Source organism: Chinchilla lanigera, unplaced genomic scaffold (genome assembly GCF_000276665.1).
Source record: "Chinchilla lanigera isolate Chin_1 unplaced genomic scaffold, ChiLan1.0 scaffold00059, whole genome shotgun sequence".
Taxonomy (NCBI): domain Eukaryota; kingdom Metazoa; phylum Chordata; class Mammalia; order Rodentia; family Chinchillidae; genus Chinchilla; species Chinchilla lanigera.
The window spans coordinates 15,271,122-15,291,709 of NW_004955460.1; the positions used below are offsets into that span (position 1 = coordinate 15,271,122).

General features: G+C 44.8%; 1 protein-coding gene across 3 annotated transcripts; it reads left to right on the forward strand.

Annotated features, from left to right (window-relative positions):
* The first annotated feature begins 455 nt into the window (after window positions 1-455).
* On the forward strand, window positions 456-9,591 carry Zscan25 (zinc finger and SCAN domain containing 25). 3 transcript variants are annotated; one of them, XM_013521193.1, is made up of 6 exons: window positions 456-641; window positions 2,481-2,916; window positions 4,074-4,275; window positions 4,849-4,940; window positions 6,388-6,511; window positions 7,864-9,591. In XM_013521193.1, exons 2-6 carry the CDS (start codon window positions 2,530-2,532, stop codon window positions 8,691-8,693), a joined length of 1,635 nt encoding a protein of 544 aa, XP_013376647.1. In that variant the 5' UTR covers window positions 456-641; window positions 2,481-2,529; the 3' UTR covers window positions 8,694-9,591. The 3 variants fall into 3 exon arrangements, with proteins under 3 accessions (XP_013376647.1, XP_013376650.1, XP_013376648.1); XM_013521196.1 differs by having other exon boundaries at window positions 2,508-2,916; XM_013521194.1 differs by lacking the exon at window positions 456-641 and adding an exon at window positions 648-1,015 and having other exon boundaries at window positions 2,479-2,916.
* Window positions 9,592-20,588: the final 10,997 nt, after the last annotated feature.

Here is a 20,588-nt window from a genome sequence, read left to right on the forward strand (position 1 = left end):
TTTTTTTGAGACAGGGTCTCGCTGTATAGTTCAAGCTGCCCCTGAACTCACTATGTAGCCCAGGCTGGCCTCAAACTTGTAGCAATTCTCCTGCCTCAGCCTCCCAATGCTGGGATTACAGGCGTGCGCCACCACGCCCAGCCTCACCCGCGTTTTGACCGACTTTTAGCGACTCGAGGGGCGCCGTTGTCCAATCGTGTGTCTGGACGCACACTGAGTCTTTTCCACAGAGAAAATACAGGGGGAAAGGCACAGAGGTAGAAAGGCGCCAGGGACCGATAGCCTCGAGGGGTACAGTTAGCCTAGCGGAGGACGAGCGACCAGCCCGACCATCGCGACCATCGAGACGCACCTCTGAGACCTCCGAGAGTCCTAGAGAGGAGACGGAAGGAAACTTCTCTGTGCGCACCTGTCTGACGGTGTCCGCCGCTCACTTCCTGTCCGCGGTGGGCTCAGAGGATCGTGGGGCGGGTTCGGGTGTGGGCGCGGGGCCGCGGGGCCGCGGGTGAGCGCCTGGCGGACGGGCTGCGGTCGCGGCGCTCGGCGGTCTGCGCGGCCGGGCTGTGGTGTGGCTGTGGTGCGGCTGTGGGATGAGGCCCCGCGGGTGGCGACTCGGATGGGCCGCGCCGCTGTAGGCTCAGGTAGGAGCGAGGCTCGTCTTGCCCCGCCAGGCATGGCCTAAGTAACGCAGGACGTCCGCGAACCCGAGGTCTTGAAGCGAGGCTGAACCCTTCGAGCAAAGTGAAAGTAATCGTTGTAGAACGAGACGTAGCACAGTCATTTACAAAACAGGCACGCAGTGCCTGCTGTTTTTCCGGTGCTGGGGGCGAAGGATGAAGACCTCTCTTGCCTAAAAGGGAATCTGGTGTACGGAGACCCTGGTAAACGTTGGCACTGCAGTGCATTAAGTGCATTGGTGGGACGAGCAGATGCAGCAGCTAGAAAGTCATGAAAGAGAAATCTCAATGCAACAGAGAAAATGGATACTGTGGGCTGAAAATGCAAAATCGATTTAAGTGTGTGTGTGTGTGTGTGTGTGTGTGTGTGTATAAACACACAAATAACCAATAGAATATTTGGCAGAAGTTTGGGGCGTGCCTCCTGCCAGTTGTTCATTCTCTGGACCAATCAGAGTGATTTTTGGACTTAAGGTCTGTCTCCCCAGCCTTCCTCCCCGCAGCAACCTCCCCATGGAGGTAAATAGGACTCATCTTCCATCTACTATAACCCTGTTCCTCAAGAATACTTGAACTTACATTAATCATTTTCCTTTTTAAATTTCTCGTGTTTCATATATTATATATCTATATCATCTCGTTGTTTTTTGGGAGGCAGACCTTAGCTCTGTTGTCTTTCGGCTGAGTACACCTTCACATTCCAAGCCATGTAAAATAATTTCTAACCTCAAGGCTTTTGCCTGGAGTACTCTGAATGACTGGCTCCCACTCTTCCTTTAATTTGTGGGCTAAGTATCATGTCTTCAGAAGAGTGTTACCCAAGCCCATTGGCCCCACTAACAGACCAGTTATTTCCTTTCGAGAACTTGTTTCTGCTTGCAGTTTTTAATGTAGTTGCTCTTTTGCTTTTTCTGTCTACTGCATTATACGAATTTCAAGAGGGCAAGCGCTAGTTTCTGCATGTTTGAGAGGGAGCGTACACACACACACACACACACACACACACACACACACAGGGGCATGCATTGCTTAATGATAGGACATGTTCTGAGAAATGTATTGTTGTATAGATGCTCCTGAATGTACTTACCTAAACCTAGATAGTCTAAGTTAATTAACATGGCCTTGTGATACAGTCAAGAAGTACAGTACTGTATGAGGCTGCTGTTGGCAAAGCAGAGTGTACTGTCTTACAGTGAATTTTTTAATAAGTAGAAGGAGTACACTTTAACATAATGATTGAAAGCATAATATAGTAAATATTAAGCCAGTAGCATAGTTGTATGTTATTATCAAGCAAACTGTGATACTACATGATAGGAATTTTTTAGCTCTGTTATAATCTTATGGGCCCACTGTCATATAATCTATATGCAGTGCATGACTGGGTGTCTGTATGCATGTTTTCTTTAGTGTTAACAGTTTGGTTTTTTTTTTTTTTGTACCAGGAATTGAACTCAGGACCTTGCACTTGCCAGGCAGATGCTTGTACCACTAATCTATATCCCTGGCCCCTCCTTTAGGGTGGGCCCTGGTACTAACTTACTTATAACCCATTTTATACTATTTCCTGTTGCAGAGTTATCATCTCCAAGAGATCCTGAGCTATTTATGGGTGATAAATCTTAAGCCTTTTCAGTACCCAATAGGTGTTTAGTAAATACTGTGTTTAATTGACATGACCATCAGGAAATATGTTAAGCCTTTTGAAAAAATACCGGATAGCAGGTTATTACCATGTTCTCCAGCAGAATATTCATTGTGTAGACACAGGACCACCCTTCTGTGTGTTTATGTTCTCAGAAGGCTCACTTGTGCTGTCATCTTCAGTCTTTGGGGACGGAGTGTGAAGATGCTTAAAGAGTGTCCAGGGATGGCAGAAGATCCTCAGCATCGAATGGGTGTTCCTGTGGTGAAACTGGAGAAAGAGTTGCTGTGGGGCCGGGGACAGGAAGATTCTAGTCCTGAGACTTTCCGTCTGAGATTTCGGCAATTCCGTTACCAGGAAGCAGCAGGTCCCCAGGAAGCCCTCAGGGAGCTCCAAGAGCTCTGTCGCCGGTGGCTGCGGCCTGAGCTGCATACCAAGGAGCAGATCCTGGAGCTGCTAGTGCTGGAGCAGTTCCTCACCATCCTGCCCCGGGAGTTCTATGCCTGGATTCGAGAACACAGCCCGGAGAGCAGCAAGGCCCTGGTGGCTATGGTGCAGGACTTGACCAACAGCACGCTGGACACCAAGGCGGTGGGTGAGAAGAGGGTATCTGGGTCTTATGCTGATGGTGTGGGCATTAAAGAATGAAGAGGCTTGAAGAGGCTTGAAGAAGCAGTGGGGATAGATGAGATGTAGAACCTCTTTCTTTGCTCTCTGATTCCCTGAGAGCACTGGGGTCTTTAGCAAGAAGAGCTGTTCCCGGGAACGATGCTGGTATGCAGAGAGCCTAAAACCTTTGGGCATCAGGGCAGAGGCCTGGTCCTATTTCCTTGTTGAGCCTCATGCCCCAAGAAGGCAGTTATGATTGTTTTCAGGGCCCTCTGTAGAACCAGCCCCACTCGGAGGAAGCTGCCTGTGGGAATGCAGGGAATCCTACTTGATGAATACTCTTCGTATGAGTTGTCCATAGTTGTGCTGTTTCCATGTCTGGAACCTTGGCTCATAGGGTTCCTGTAGTGATTATGCGGTGCTGTTCTGATGACACAACTGACTGCACCACAGATGCTGCCTCGAGACTGGCCATGTTTCCTTCACTGTGTGGTACAGTCACCTGACTGAGGGCTGGGAAAGGAGGGCAAGTCCCAGGCATTCTGCAGCCTGGCCTCCCTCCCATACTGCCCTCAGCCCTTGCTTCCTGTCTTCCTGTAGAGTCCTAAGAGAATTTGTTTTCTACTCTCAACTCCAGAGCCTAAGAGCTGACAAGGAAGGGCCTTGGTTTTGTGAGCCCGTCTCAGCAGAGGAGGCCTCCTGACTGTCCTTGCTTTATGTAGAGCAGCTGTTCCTCACTGTCTAATTCACTGCAAAGTATAGGCTTTGCATTTTTAAGTTTTCAGCTTCTGGAGCGTGGACATTTGTTTTCTAGTGGTGAATATATAGTGCTAAAGGGCTCAGCAGGATAATATTTGGGCTCAGGGATGGTAAGGGAAATTTGGTCAGTGTCAAGGTGGACAGAGGGACCCTTGTGAAATGGCGTAGACAGACACAGGTTGCTCAGGGCCTGCAAAAGGGATTTTAGCCTCTGTTTCCCTGCCTCACCTATGTCCTTGAGAAAAGCTCAGTCAGCTTTTCTTTCCTCTTCCCTAAAGCCAGAATGGTTCTTTTCTTAGTTCTCTTTTTAGGTTTTAATTCAATTTTTTTCCTAGCCTTCACTAAGCCTCCTTCTAACTGGTGTTGGGAACTGTTCTTAGGTTCCATGCCATGTGCAGGGAGAGCAGCAGGAGACAGTGATTGGCAGAGGTGCTTGGGAGCCAGGTGTCCACCTGGGGCCGGTGGATGTCAAGCCTGAGTGGGGGATGCCCCGCGAGGAAGGAGTTCAAGGCTTAGACCAGAGCACCGAGGAGCAACTGAGTCAGAACCCTGGAGATGGGACACAGGCCTTCCAGGAGCAGGGTAAGATGCAGAGAGCAAGGGTGGGAGGCATGGAGCACTGTGCTCTGCAGCCGTCCTCCCACTCATTTGCTTCAGAAACCCAGCAATGGGTACTCTTGCCTGCGTAGTGTAATTCTGAATTTTTCTGCCTACTTCGTGGACCTTAGTAGGACACAGAAGAAATGTTTTCTACCTCGATTCTGATTTCTGGAGAGTATGACCAGGGAGTCATGTTGTCTTATCGTTTCTTCTCCTTTCCCACACATCTGTTCTAGAAACAGCCAGAGCTATGCAGCTGACAAGTGGAAATATTTACTAAGTGGGCAAACCGCATGTCTCAAAGTAATGTGGGTTTTTATTCTGTTAATGGATCTCAAAGGAGGTCATCTCGAAGTATGGCCAAGGAACGTGAATAGCCCTGTTCCTCAGCCAAGATTAGGGCAGGCAACATCTACACTGCTCTGTGGGTCCATGTGGCTCTAAGCGATTCTGTCTGAAGTCTGTAGACCGAGGCTGTGGGTTGGGTGGGGATGCCTTTGAGTGGGCAGACGAATGGCAGTGTTGATCCTTTCCTCGGTTTTTGTCCTCCCTCAGCACTGCCGATACTTCAGGCAGGCCCCAGCCTTCCCCCAGTTGGCACCAGAGAACAAGAGATGGCAGCTGGATTTCTTACAGCGGGATCGCAGGTGAGCTGTGACTCTGCCCTCTTGGAGGTCATGGTGTTTTGACAGACATGCGGCCTCCCCAAGGCTTCCCTGCACAGCAGAGTGCCACCCACAAAGTTGAGTCACTGCCTTGCTAGTTCTGATGGCGTGGCCCTGTCGTGTTCTCCACTTTGCCACCATCTTCCAGCTGTTAATCTGCACTGAGCCTTATCGCAGAGTGACACAGAGGTATTTGCCTTTCTCATTATGAAGAAGAAGAGTGAGGAAGTTTTCGTAGGCCTGTCTTGGCCCAGTGGTTGGCCTAGAGATGGTGCTCTTTGTGGCTGCTTCTGCTGCTACTCCTCCTCCAGTGATGTCAGTGAGAAGCAGCTGGCCAAGGGTGGGGCTTTTAGGGTGCTGGGCAGTGTTTTTGGGCCTGCATTTGCCAGTCCAGGAATTGGGACCTTGGTAGCACTTGCAAACCTGCCTTGCCTGGGGGTAGGGAGGGTATAGATGGGCACTCCTGCCATAGTTTAAACGTCTTCCACAGGGTTGCTGGGTGCTACCAGGGAGGTGGGCTCCTAGAGGGGCACCTGTCTGAAGGGGAAGAGTTAGAAAGGGCTTGATGAAGAAAAGGCATTGATTGGTAGAAAAAAGGCAAGTTAAGCCTGACTGAGGCAAAGCCTTAGTTGAGCAAGGCTTGACGCTCACTCCATTCTCCCTTCCTGTTTTCCGAGGACACAGTTTGCGGGGGATGAAGAGTGATGTTCTCGTCCTTTCATTTTGCCAGATCTTTTTCTTTTACCGGAGGGGTTCTTCATGGTATAGTGAATGAGAAAATGAGAACGCGTTTCTTTTAACATGGTGCTGTTCTTTTTTTGTTTTGTTTTTTTTGGTTTTTCTCCGGTACCGGGAACTGAACTCACGACCTTGCGCTTGCCAGGCAGGCGCTTTTGCCGCTGAGCTAAATCCCCAGCCCCCCATGGTGCTGTTCTTTACGATGAGGCTTGAGGGTCACGAGGCATTGCCCAGTCTCTGAAACTTGAGGGGCAAGTGCAGGTGACTGAATGGATGTGATGCTGGGGTTGTTGGGAGCAAGCAGTGCTGCTGCAGCAGAGTCTAAGATGAATCAATTGCTTTACCTTAAGCTGGGTGTGGTGGCTCACCTGTAATCCCAGCACTCAGGAGGCTGAGGCAGGGGGATCTCCTCCAGTTCAAGACCAGCCTCGGCTACACAGGGAGTTCAAGGCCAGCCTGAACTACATAGTGAGACCTTGTCTCAAAACAGACAAACAAACAAGCAAACAAACACGAAAAAACCCAGTTGCTTTCCCTTAAATTATGGAGAGGTAGATGCTTCTGCTCCCAGACCACCCAGTGGCAGATTCTTTCTGCCTTTCTTGCTCTGCTCAGCCCTCTGTTTTCTGTGTTCACTGCTGCTGTTAGACTGCTCTTTAGGGATCTTTATTTATCCACAGTATTGTTTCAGGGGTTGGCACCCTTTAAAGACATGGCCTTGGCCTTCCCTGAGGAGGAGTGGAGACACGTGACCCCAGCCCAGATTGACTGTTTCGGGGAATACGTGGAACCTCAGGACTGTGGGGTCTCTCCAGGTAAGACTCAGTTTCCATCTGTACTGTTCTGTTTTTTGAGCTGGAAACTGTTTATATGGTTGTTATGAAAATTCTTTGAGCTCTACATTTGTTTTTACTGTTTTATGAAAGGTTTATGAAACAAAGAATAAATCAAAAGTGATAGCTATGTACTTCATATTTTATCAGCCAGGGAGCCTGAAATGTCAGTTTCTTTTTATCTTCTAATGGTTTTTCCTGAAAGATCTCTCTTCTCCTTTAAGCACTGCTTGTCATTTCCTTTTTTCTTTGTTTTTTTTTTTTTTTTTTTTTTTTTTTAGTACCAGGATTTGAACTCAGGACCTTGCGCTTGCCAGGCAGGAGCTTGTGCTGCTGAGCTATATCCCTGGCCCTGCTTGTCATTTCTTGTTTTTGTTTTCTCTTGGGTTCTTTGTTCCCCTACACCATGTCTCCTCTGTTTCCTCCTCCTCTTTCCTTTATTCTCCGTGAACAACTGTTCTGTTAATTTAGAGAGAGTATAAGAGGGATCAGAATGAGGATGGAAAGGTCAAGTTGGGGCTGCCTAGTGCTACCCCGCATAGAGGTGGTCTGCAGCTGGAGCTGTGGGGAAAGACTGGGCTCATTCGTTCAGCCAGCACTTAGCAGGCGTCTCCCTCATTCCCCTTGACTCCAGAGTCATCGATCCCTGGTAAGGTGGCAGGAGCAGTGTGCAGGGCTGGGGAGCTGAACAAGGGTTGAGGACTTGGAGAACTACACACTGTCCGGTAGCTGGGGTGGCTTTATAATCATTATGGGAAGGCAGAATTATAGATGAATATAAATTAGTGTTTGCCACAACATCACATGTAAATAAGTGCAAAATAAATCAGTATCAACTGAGTGTATCAGTGTAGAAAAGGCCAAGGAAAAGAATAACCAGGATTGCCAGGCATGGTGGTGCACCTCTGTAATCCCAGCACTCGGGAGGCTGAGGCAAGAGGATCCTTGTGAGTTTGAGACCAGCCTGGGCTACAAAGTGAGTTCAAGGCCAGCCTGAACTGCATGGCGAGACCCTGTCTCAAAAAGACAAAAAAAAAAGAATAACCAGGAAACCACTGACTTAGATTTTGAAGGGGATGAAAGTCTGAATTAGCGGAGAGTTAAGTGGGAGGGCGTTAAAATTTGGCAGACTGTTCTGTAAAAGGGCAGGGAGGTGGGAAGAAGTAAAGGAAGGCCTGAATTTAGGGTCCGGAGGTGAAGAGTGTTGCGAATGTTGGTCAAGGGAAAACAAGAAAAGGAGCTGTTTATGGGACATGTATGGAAGCAGAGTTCTAACGTGTATATTTTCTTTATGAGTCACCGTGGAGTCCGTGTTGATCTCTTTTCTCCTGTAGATGTTGGGAGCAAGGAAAAGGAAGCAAAGTCACAGCAGGAAGACCTCAAAGGGGCGTTCGCCGGGCTGACTTCAGAGAGGTTTGGAGACACGGCTGTCCAGGGTCCTGGCCTGGGACAAGCCTGTGAACAGGAGCCCAGGGCCTCCGGGGGTGGCCTGCCTGTGCCTCCTGTGTCCCAGCACAGCGTCCCCCTGCCCGATGACCTCAAAACTCACAACTCCTTCTGGAAGCCTTTCCAGTGCCCTGAGTGTGGCAAAGGCTTCAGCCGGAGCTCTAATCTGGTCAGACACCAGCGAACCCATGAGGAGGAGAAGTCCTATGGCTGCATGGAATGCGGGAAGGGCTTCACCCTGAGGGAGTACCTCATGAAACATCAGCGGACCCACCTGGGAAAGAGGCCCTTTGTGTGCAATGAGTGTTGGAAGACCTTTAGCCAGAGACACCACCTGGAGGTCCACCAGCGGAGCCACACTGGGGAGAAGCCCTATAAGTGCGGGGACTGCTGGAAGAGCTTCAGCCGCAGGCAGCACCTGCAGGTGCACCGGAGGACGCACACTGGCGAGAAGCCCTACACGTGCGAGTGCGGCAAGAGCTTCAGCAGGAACGCCAACCTGGCTGTGCACCGACGCGCCCACACGGGCGAGAAGCCTTATGGGTGCCAGGTGTGTGGGAAGCGCTTCAGCAAAGGGGAGCGGCTGGTCCGTCACCAGAGGATCCACACGGGGGAGAAGCCCTACCACTGCCTGGCCTGCGGGCGCAGCTTCAACCAGAGGTCCATCCTCAACCGGCACCAGAAGACCCAGCATCGCCAGGAGCCCTCAGTGCCATGAGGATGCTGTGTGGAGGAGAGCTCCGCCACGAAGGTGTCTTTCCTCCTGGGGAAGTGCTGGGAGATGTGCAGTGGTGGCCGTGGAAAGGCACTCGGGCCCACTTTCTTTCTGTGTGCTACCAAACACAGGAAGAGAGCAAGACCTGCTTTATCCAGGGCTTTCAGAGGCCACAGCTGCCCGCACCTTCTGTCCAGGCAGTGGCGACAGTTTTCCTTACCATCTTTTAGGGAAACAGTATCTTGAGTGTCAGGTCAGGCTGGGGATTTTTCACCAGCAGTGGGGTGTTCAAATCTATCTCTTGATCAAGTTCAGTAGTAAGGGAAGAATTGTGTCTCAAGTGGGCAGCTCCAAAGCTCGTTTTTCTGAAGGATCCATCCCCTTCTCCAAGATCATTAGCTCAGACTCTCCCACAGCCTCTCTTTACTCCTGTGCTCCTTTCGCTGAGAATACCATGGTGAATGGGATAGATGAGACCTTGTTGTCTTGGAGCTGAGGCTGTGGTAGTGGGAACCACAGACCCGAAGCAATCAGTAACCCCAAGTGCTCCGGAGTGTGTTTATGTTGTGGTAAGGGCCACTGGAGAAAATCTTAGCACGTGCTGTCATTCTGCCAGCTGCTCCCATGCTAGATCTCACCTCCCCCCGCCCCACTTGGGATCTTCTGTCATGCGCTTTGTTTATTTTGTTTATTTGTAGCCTCCTTTATCTCTGATTGTACCATGCTACCCTCATCTGTAATATTTCCCCATTCCATTATTCGTTGTACTATAACAACTGTCAACACATCAGCCATTAGGAAATTAATATTTTGCTATCAATCACTGAATAAACATGAGATTATTTTTAAAGAAATCTTTGATTCTGTACAAAGGTGTGATTAAATGACCTTGAAAGACGTACTAGTATTTTTTGTTTGTTTGTTTTGAGACAGGACCTCACTATGCAGTTCAGGTGGCCTTGAACTCACTATATGGCCCAGGCTGGCCTCAAACTCTCTTCTGCCTCAGCCTCCTGAGTGCTGGGATTTCAGGCATGCGCCATCATACCTGGCTAGTATTAATGCCCTAGATTTGGTGGTACTTCACAGTAAAGAAAATGATCTGTATGTTCTCATCTGATTTATTCCCTAAGTATTTATTGAAGGCTTGCAATCTGCCAGGAAATCTGGGTGCCTGGGACACATTGGGGGAGAAATCCTTGACACTGAAGATTAACATGTTGGTCAGTGTACTTGGTCCTTTGAACACATGGATACTCCTGTGAACTGTCTGGGCCTGAGTAGGTATTCTTGGTCCTGGCAGCTTCTTGTCCTGCATTATTTCACCACTTACCTCTGTTGCTAAAAAACTTCTGTCCCTGCTTCATCTGGACCCTTGTAATCTAAGACACTCATGATTCTGGACACCACTAATTAGTTGAGATGGTGAGGTAGTAGTGCTGACTTGAGGAACATGAAGATGTTTGTAGGCATCTAAGAAATACATTTCCTTCAAAAGTGAGAAGATAGAGTATTTCTGTGTTCAAGTTTTTAAAAAATGTTATTTTGCCATTACTAAAGGGTTTCTTGCTCTTTAACGTTTTGGAACTGCACTGTTGTGTTACTTTTAGGCTGTGCCTTTGAACACTGAGTAAGCTGGCCTTTTGCTGACAGTATACTATTGAAAGGTATGATTGTCACATGGTGCCTCGTAATGCCATATTCTTTTGCTGAGTTTTTCTTTTTTTCCATTGTGCACTAAAAGAAAGGTAAATGGTATGACTGACAGAGTTGTATTACTCAGTAGACTTTGAAACATAATTTTACCACTTATGACCCTCCTAACCTCTTAGCAGCTATGGCCATAAGGCTGTGCTAACCAGAGTGTGTTATGTGAAACACATACACAGGGCTGCTGCTGTTACTAAGACCTATATACAGAATTCACAGGATCTGGGCCTGACCAGGCCCAAATATGGCCTTCTCAGGAAATTGTATCCCACAGCCAGGCAGGGACCATGAGGCCACCGTGTCAGTGGTTTGTGTGTTTACCTGAATTAAATTATTGATTTACTTTGATCGTGCACTTAACCAAACAGGCCTCTGGGTTTTCAGCAAGAATCTCTTGAGAGAAGCTACAGGAAGAGCTGAAATTTGCTGTCTTGCCAGTGTGACCTCTTGCATGTCTGCTGTGCGGCCAGACTTTATGGACAATGTCTACTACAGAGGCCTTTATTAAAAGGGAGTTTTCCCCATTGAACTGTAGTAACTTTATTTTTGATATCTGTTCAACTGTCAGCAAATATTTTCTGTTTTTATATTCTTTAAAAATATTTTTATAGTAGAAATTTAGAGATATATGTGAGTGAATCCTCATGTCATCATTTGACTTTGTTCTAAACTCAGCCAATCTTATTTCATCTCCACCTACTTCTCCCTCCCCCACTGAAGTGTTTTGAAGCAGATCCCAAATGTTATTTGTAAATATTTCAGTGTATGCCTGTAAAAGGTAGAAACTCTTAAAAAAATAACCGTAGTACTGTTACACCTAAAAAAACGAACAATTCTTTTAATTTCAAAACATCCAAGTAATGTTGAATGCTTTTAAAAACTTTTTAAAACAATTTGTTGCTTAGACTTCTAAGTCTTGCAATTTATAGTTACTATCCTTTTTTTTTTTTTTCTTGAAATGTAGTCATTGAAAACACTAGATTATCCTATGTATTTCAAAATATTCTAAATTTTGTTTGGATCTCCATAACATTATCTAACATATTTCTCTGCTCTCTGTATTAACTGAAAATGTAGAGGTCTAAAGGTGTAATCTGATTCATCTTTCACATTTTGCCAAGGACACGTTATGACGGTGGCCTGTCTGGTTGTTTCTCTTCATATGCTGTGAAGAGCTGGTTCTGTGTGTGTCATCAGTCCAGTAAATGATTCTTCACTTAGTAACTGGGATACTTCTCTAAGAAGTTTCCTCTCGTTTACAATTTAGATACTTCACATTTAGCGTATATGAGCTTGGCAGGAAAAAATGCCTGATCTTCCCTTTATTTACTTGTTTTCACAGCAGCGACCTGGTTGCTATGTTCTTGTAAAGGCAAAACCCTGCACTCCCTTTTAATGGCAGTGCCTGGAATCAAGTCGAGGGCTTGATACATGTTAGGCAAACACACAGCCACTGAGCTATTTCAGGGGTAGGTGATCAATTTTTAAAAAATCAGTGCATTCATGAATTTAAACATTGGATACAGTTACATTTGATGCAGTTCAAATTTGATGCTCAGAATATTTCATCTTTGGCCAGTGGTAGCCTTTTTCCCTTGGCTTCTCATTCCTCCTGTCACAGCCCTAACTACCGACAGCTTCTTCGCTTCTTGGGATAACAAAACGTCCCAGGCTCCTCTTACATATCTCCTGCCCCTTTTGAGAGTGAAGAGGGAGTTGTGTTAATTATGTCAGGACAGTAGTGTATACTGGGACACTCCGAGGCCAAGGGGACATTTCGTCATCTTATACAAGTATGCATGGGTATACAGCCCCTGCTGTAGAGCCAGGTGCTGCAACTCCCTCACATAGTCGTGCTATGCACCGTAGGTGTCTGGCTGCATGTGCCATGCAGCTAGGTGATGCGGGTGGGGCCTGGGGAGAAGTTTACAGAAGTAAAAGGGGAAGGGCTGACCTTAGAGTTATGACCTTTGAAAAAGAAAACTTTTTGTATCCCATGGGTGGTGGTAGAACTAAGTAACTGACTGAGGTTTGTCCAGGAAAGCTATTTCATCAAAGAATTCTGATCCTTCTCAGAGTGTGTGCCCTGAGTATCATCTATAGGCTGATTACACTTACTTTTAATACCTTTTTTGTCCCAGCTGAGGGACAAAATATCAATAGTGACAAGGCTGAGAAATCTGGCCAGAATTTAAAAGAAGTAGACTCAGCTATGGGACAAGTAGGGGAACCTTTGTTTCTTCCTTTTTTTTTCTGTCTTTTTGAGACAGGGTCTCGCTATGCAGTTTAAGCTGACCTTGAGCTCACTTTGTAGCCCAGGTTGGTCTCGAACTTGCAGTGATCCTCTTGCCTCAGCCTCCTGAGTGCTGGGATTACAGGCATGCGCCCCCACGCCCAGCTAACCTTTATTTCTTGAAAACTAAGCTCTTTCAAGTTTCCTCTATCCTGTAGCACAGATTGGCTTTATCTACTTCTCAGGTGGGGAAAATACCTGGCAACAATGTGTTACTCTGGAGTCTACTTCTTTTAAATTCCGGGAGGATTTCTCAGCCTTGTCACTACTGATATTTTGTGACAGATAATTATGTTTGGAGGGTGGTGGTGGTGACCTCGCTGTTCTGTGCGTTGGGGGATGTTTAGCAGCAGCTCTGACCTCAACCTACTGGATGCAAATAGCACCCTCTAGTTGTGACATTTACAGATGCCCTACTGGATGCAAATAGCACCCTCTAGTTGTGACATTTACAGATGCTTCTGGATATTGCCAAATGGTCCTCCTGTGGAGCAGAATATACCTTAGCTGAGACACACTGCTTTCACAGTCAACATAATATTACATAGTTTAGGTATTGAAATAAAAGACTGGATTCTAAGGACTAGGTCTGCTTCCTGTGAAGTTTAAAGCTCCAGTCTGGCTTCTAGAAAACAAGGTTTTATTGGAGCCCACCTGGTTGAAAAGTATCACAAAGGAAAGTTAAGAACTACTGAAACACAATCTCAGCATAGGGGCCTGGAATTCTATACCAGGCAACATAAGATGATTTCCCACGCAGGCAGTTTTTTCAGGTAAGCCTCTGCCGCAAAGCCTCAACATCACAGTGAACATTTGCTTGGGCTCTAGATTAACTTTCTTTATTTGGAAGGGGACACTCAAGTACAGGACAGCCAGCCACAACTTTTCTTATATAATAGATTCTTCAAAGGCACATAGTAGGGGGCTGGGGATTTAGCTCAGCGGCACAGCACCTGCCTGGCAAGTGCAAGGTCGTGAGTTCGGTTCCCGGTACCAGAAAAAAACCAAAAAAAAAACAAAAACAAAAACAAAAAAGGCATATAGTAGGGGGCTGGGGTTATAACTCAATGGCATAAGTGCCTATCTGACAAACACAAGGTCTTTAGTTTGATTCCTGGTACCCCTTACCCCCGCCGCCAAAAAGGACACGTGGTAGGGCCAGGGATGTGGCTCAGCAATAGAGTGCTTGTGTAGCATGTTAGAAGCTTGGTTTGAGCCCTAGCATGGGGGTGGGGAGGTTGGAAAGGTGCACTGTAGACAAAAAATGTTCAGTGAATGGATGAAAGACCTGACTTTCTACTTTTTCTAGGAATTAGAAGGCTCCTATGAGGGTTCCTGAGGGAGAAAAAAAACACTGTAATAAATTGCCTCTTTCCTCTCCCAAGGCTTTCTCTGTCTGGAAGTTATCCCTGGCCTTGGAGTTACCAATTACAGTTCTACCAAATTTATTGAATGTTTGCATAGGTTTTCCTACTTTTGCAAAACAAAAATGAGAATTTTGATGGAATTGTGTTTAAATATATGGGTTGCTTTGAACAGTGTTTATATTTTAAGTCTTTGGGTCCTAAATGTGATATGTCTCTTTATTGATATCTTTAATTTCTTTCAGCAGTGTTTCATTGTGTGTCTCTTCTGTCTTTGGTTATGTTTATTCCTGAATATTTGATTCTTTTTAAATGCTGTTTTAAATGGACTTATTTTCTTAATTTCCTTTTCACACTGTTCATTGTTAGTGTGTGGAAAAGTGACTGGTTTTTATGTGTTGATTTTGTATTGCAATTTGCTGAATTTATTTATTGAAACAGCTTATTTGACGAATCTGTAGTGTTTACCAGATACAAAATTATACTACTTGTGAACAGAGATAATTTTATTTCTCCTTTCTAACTTGGATGCCTTTTATTTGTTTTTCTTACCTAATTACTCTGGCAAGAACTTCCCGTATTATGTTGAGTAGAACTGGTGAAGTGGATATCTGTGTTTTGTTCTTAATCTTAGAGGAAAAGCTTTCTTTGTCTTTCACCTCTTATGTTAGTTGTGGATATTCTTTCTTCTTTATTTTTTTATTTTATGAAAAAATGAAACAAAGTTTCATAGCCAAATAGTAAGAGAAATATTTTAATTCTATCAATATTTCCAACTTCTTATCTGTTAACTTCATTATATGATATATGCTCTGGGCAGGAAGGGGCATAGACATGTAACACATTTGTCACATCTGTTGAAATAGTTTTGGTCTACACGCATCTCTGCAGATGGCTTCTGAGCTGAGGACCTTCCATGCCTTGGTTACTGGGAGAATTCTCCTGATGGTATGTGCTCAACTCACTGAGGGACAGGAAGTGCCAATGAGTTCACGCCCAGAGGAATGATCCTTCTCAAGACAGGGTAGGATTTGGTGGGAAAAATTCCTACCTTTTTGACTCTAAACCACATTCTGAGTCGTGTTTATCACTGTGGGATGGATCCCGGTTACCCACAGCGGTGACCTGCTAATTATCATACCCTGTCTTAGCTTTCCTGTCTTACTTGGGTCACATCTCCATCCTGTCACAGTACTTCCTCTCAAACCATTTCCATCCAAGTCTTAGTCTCAGCGTGTGCTTTGGGGGAAACTTACATACTAGAGTTTTTACATTAATTGTTTAAGTACTTTTCACACAGCCATGAAGTTTACATCTGGCAGAGACCAGTATGAAGCAGCTTTGAGCAGGATTTAAAATTAACCGATTGGCTTTCCATGTTTACTTGGAACGTGGGTGAGTTTGTCCAAGGCCTAGGCCCCTTGTCTGGAGATGGGCAGCAGACTCATAGTAAATGAACCTCTGTGAGTCACTGATCCCTGCTGAGGCCTGTATTGGCCTGTGAAACTGTGATGCCTCAAAGGACAAGATAAGGCCACAGCTGAGGATGTTTGGCTCTAACCCAATTAACTAAAAGGAGATTGCAACTGTAGGCTCCCCACTCCTACAATAAATGTCAACGTAAAGATAAGGTAGTTCTCATGATTGACAATTTACTACTTGGGAAAATATCTCCCAAGGTCCTGCTAGATTCTGCTCAGATTCCCACATTTTCTTCAATATCCCCCTCCTTTGTTTGAAAACCCAATAAATATGGGCCACCCAGAGAAGTTCTTTGTCTTAGCCCTGAGAGAAGTTCTTTGTCTTAGCCCTCGAATTCTGTTAGAGGGATTTGAATCTCTCTAAAATCCTACCACTTGACTCATTTATTGAAAGCCTTTGCTGTTCACTCACTTGGGAGATTGCAGGACTGGTGAGTCTGCAATAACTAAGTAATAATATTAGCCTGTTATACATCACATTCTTTTCAGGGAGGAGGATGCTATGGTCAGGAGAGTTTAAACAGGTTTCTAAAAGTCAAAAGGAAAATATGCTGGGACTTCATGTGAGAGGGAGAGATCGGCTGGCAAACAGCAAGCCACAGCACAGGGAGGGGCCAGGAATGACCTCCTTTTAAGCCTCACTTCTTAGGGTCTGGCTCCATCTTAACACTGCCACACCGGGAACCATGGAACTCGTAGGGTGCAGACCACATCCAAACCACAGAATTCTGCCTCGACTCCTATCAGTCCATGGACACTCCCATTGCAGAAAGCCCATAGTGCCAAATTCTTGGCTTATTCTAGCATCATGTAAAAGTCCAAGTCTAATGTCTCATCTGAGATTCAAGACAAACGTTCCAGCTATGAGCCTAAAAGTGTAAAATAAGTTATATTCTTCCAAGATACAATGATGAGGCAGGCACAGATAAATATTCTTATTTGGAAAAGGAGAAGCGGGGCAGTAGAAAGGCATAATTGAGCCAAAGCAAGACCAAAATCTAGTAGTGCAGATATTGAATCCTAAAGCTCCAAGTAGGGCGTCCTGCGCACACTATAACGGGGGAGGCCCCCAGGCCTGGGGAAGCCCTGCCTCTTCATCCTTGTGAGTCACAGGCTGCATGCTTACCTGACTGAGCTGGCTTCATGTACTGCTTGCAACTTTTCCAGGTGGCCATACCACACTTCAGGTTGCTCTGTCTTTCTGGGATTGCAATTTTTGCTCCGTTCTCATAGCTCCATGAGGCACCAACCCTTTGGGGCTTTCTGTAGGGCTCTCCCCCTTCAGGAAACTTCTGTGTGGCCTCCCAGGGTTTCCTTTGAAGTCTTAGTGCAAGCTGCTATGACCTCAAAATTCTTGCATTCCGTGTCCCTGCAAAACCACTGCAACATGGACTACAAGGTTTGCCCTTGACACGAACTGGGCTAAAGCCCACATGAGCCACTGTTTCAGCTGTGGATCACTTGGCTGGGAAGCAGGCAGTCAGAGCTCATGGTGGGGCCAGTGATGACCTCCTATTTGTCCCCATCTCCTCAAGATCCTACCACCTCTTCATATCAGCACCCTGGGGAACAAATTTTTAACACATGACCTCTCGTGGAACAATCTACAGCTAAGAAATAGCATTATAAATTTGCATATATACTGCATATAAAATTATTAACAGAATGTTATATTCTTTTTTTGTTACTAAGTCTGTAAAAGTCAGTATCTTTATATGACATTGTATAGCAAATATCAATCTAGTGCAGCCACACTTTTAAGTGTTCAATACCCAATGTTTACTGTGTTAGAAAGCATAAGACTAGGCTTTCCTAGAAAAGGGAAAGAGTCCTAAGGAGAGTTGAAAATAGATCAGAGTCAGGACAGGCAGTTATCAAAAGGCCATGGAGGTTTTTTAAAAAAAAATTATTTGGCAACAGTTTAAGGTGGGCAGAGATAAGACTTATGTGTAGAAATTTACTGCTGTAAATGCTGTTATGAGTGACATATTTATGCAGGTGGATTTGGGTCTAGAGTACTTATTCTCACATCTGATGGCCTGAGTTTGAATCACAGTCCAACATAAACCAACCATGTGACATGAAGGCAGTTCCTTTATTCTCTGGGGTTTGGTTTACTCATCTGGGAAATGAAGACACCAATAATATCTGCCTCGTAGAGTTATTTGGGGATTCAGTGGATTAAACCCAGAAGGAATTTAAAATGATTCTTGCTGGATAGTGAATGCTGGCCAAGGAGTGTTCTTTTCTGAATTATTCCTGAGCCTGCATTCCCTGGAGAGGGCACTGAAATGGCTTTCTATGATGGAGGGTTGTACGGATTGTGGGCATGCTGGTTCTGTTTATGAGTGCTCCAAATCTTTTACTGTTGGTGTATAGTCAGTTTCTGTCTGGGGTGACAGGTCCTGAGAACAAGGTGCCCTGGATGAAAAGAAAAACAAGAGACAGACAGTTATGGGATCAGGGGGCTTGCAGCCTCTGAAGCCTCCATTACAATCTCCTTCAGGCTTTTACTGGGATTCAAACAAAAAGCAACAACAGGGCAAATGAGAGGAATAATTAACAGGATTAGTGAGGACAATACGATTTAATTATCACAGGAATGAGATGACTTAGCTAGCCTTCATGTTATCATTCCTTTGGGCATATCTCAGCAAAGCATCTAGTGTTGTCCCAGTGGCTTTCCACAGGGACTAAGGTCCTGCTGTCATTTCCTTTTACAGGAATGCTTTTGCTTGACTTCCTCCAGAACCAAACAGTCATACGGCTTGGTAATCTATAGAATGTCCTTCTGCACATTTTACCTCCTACTGTTGCGGGAAAAATTGAGTCAACAGTAGCCAGGAACTCAGGAGAAGAAAGGCAATTTTACTGATGCTAGAGGAACGCAGGGGAGTAATCTCCAGAGTCTGAGGTGCTGATTACAGTGAAGTTGTCTTTTTTGTGGGGTGGCAAACAGAAGTTACAAAAATGAGATATTCTTTAGCTGAAGGTTACTGTACAATGGGTATCTTGTGGTAAACATAGTTGCGTGTTGCAAAGTTGTTTTTAGCAAATTTGCAGAAGTTTCAATTTCGTGACAAGTCATATGATTTAGCTGAGCTCCATGGCAGAGAACAGAAAGGCTGAAACTGTATTGAACCAAATGGCTTCAGTTAGATCAGGATTTCTGCTTCATTCCCTCTTCTTGATCCTCCTCAGGGACTTTGAGGGGCATCACCATTTGAGTCTGCTAGGGACTGTTGAGTATAGGTATGGCCTAAGTATACCAATCTCAGATGACCTGAGGGTCTCTTCTTCTAAAGAGTTGTTTGAATTAAACTACATGCATGGGGGATTATATAGCAACCCATAAGAATGGAAATTTTAATAGTAATGATTAGGGAAATAAGTATGGAGGTCACTAACCCCATTTATTTGGCAAACCATTTAAATTTGTAAAGGGGTTATTAACTCTAGCAGTTTTGGCTAGTTCTTTTGACAGGGTTGTTAGGCCCTGGAGGGCCTTGGTAATTGTGGGCAGTGTTTTTTGGGATAAAAGTACAGCACTGGGTTCCTATCATAACATAGATACCATCTTTTTCTGCTAGACTCATATCCAGAGCGAGTCTGTTTTTCCAGGCCATCTGGCTAGTGGGCCTGAGTTGTTAAATTATTCCCTTAATAGCACGCCAGGTATAATTTATAAACATTTGTTGATTATAGTAAACATAGCTTATCTAATCTATATTTTTGTTGATAGTTATCCACAAGAACAGTGAAATTTTAAGTCTTGCAGCTACTTGGCTTTGAGTTTTAAATTCACCAGGAACCCCTCTTGGGACCCTGGTTGCATCCATGTAGATAGGGTCAAAGGAACCAAGCCGGGGGCTGATTTATTGAGTGGCATTTCCTGATGCCTGTGGAGGATCAGGAGGAGAGACTGACCTTTGAGCAATTGTAAAGGAAATAGACTAGGGCACAAGTTCCAGTCCAACCATTGGGAAGTGTTGGGTACAGAGATTTGTTACATAACCACCAGACATTTCCATGTGCAGTAGTGAGATCTATGGGTTGAATTAGAGCTTATTGGTTGGTTTCTTGATAATAGTTATTCTTGGGGGAGTGAGATAGAATCTCAGCATTTTTCCACTTGAATCTCTCAAGTGACCAGTGATGCTGAACATTTTTTGGTATATTTATTTTCTGTTTGTATTTCTTCATCTGAAAATTTTCTATTTTATTCATTTCATAAGGCCACTTTTAGCTGGGCGCAGTGGCACACACTGTAATCCCAGCACTTGGGAGGCTGAGGCAAGAGGATCATTGCGAGTTCGAGACCAGCCTGGGCTACAAAGTGAGCTCAAGGCCAGCCTGAACTGTACAGTAAAACCCTGTCACAAAAAGAGAGAAAAAAAAAAACAACTCACTTTTGAATTGGATCTTGAAATTTAGGGATCTGATTTCTTTGGGTTCTTTATTTTTATTTTTTATTTTAAAGAGAAAAGAACAAAAACAAAATAACAAAAACAAAGATATAAATAAAACAACAAAAATCAATACAAGTGTTACAGAATTTAAAACAAGGTGATAGGAAATTAACAATGGTTGTTGTATTATATATATATTTCCCTCCCTCCCTTCTTTCTTTTCTCTTTTCCCTCATCCCAGTTGTTTTTCCTTTTGAGCAGTTTCTTTCCCATACACAATATCTATTGTACCTTTCAGATTTTATTTACTCTTTCAGGTTCATATACTAGGTAGACAACTGATGTTTATACATGTAAGTCTGATTTATATCACTTACAAGTATGATTTCTAGTTGCATCCATTTACTTATAAAAACCTCAAGTTTATCTTTATAGCTGAGTAATATTCCATTGTAAAAAAATCACATCTTTTTTTTTTTTAATTTTAGAAATAAAAGGAGGAAAATACTAACAGACCGACAACAGTTTACAAAATAGCAAAGGATCAGTACAGACATTACAGAGTTACAAACAGAGTGGTAGGGAATTAACATTGCTTATTGTATTACATATTGATATCTTCATGTAGTTTCTCATGAACA

Coding starts and splice junctions, on each gene's coding strand:
- Zscan25 (XM_013521193.1), top strand. CDS start 2,530: ATGCTTAAAGAGTGTCCAGGGATGGCAGAAGATCCTCAGCATCGAATG. Junction 4,276..4,848: donor ACAGGCCTTCCAGGAGCAGG/GTAAGATGCAGA, acceptor GTCCTCCCTCAG/CACTGCCGATACTTCAGGCA. Junction 4,941..6,387: donor TTCTTACAGCGGGATCGCAG/GTGAGCTGTGAC, acceptor GTATTGTTTCAG/GGGTTGGCACCCTTTAAAGA.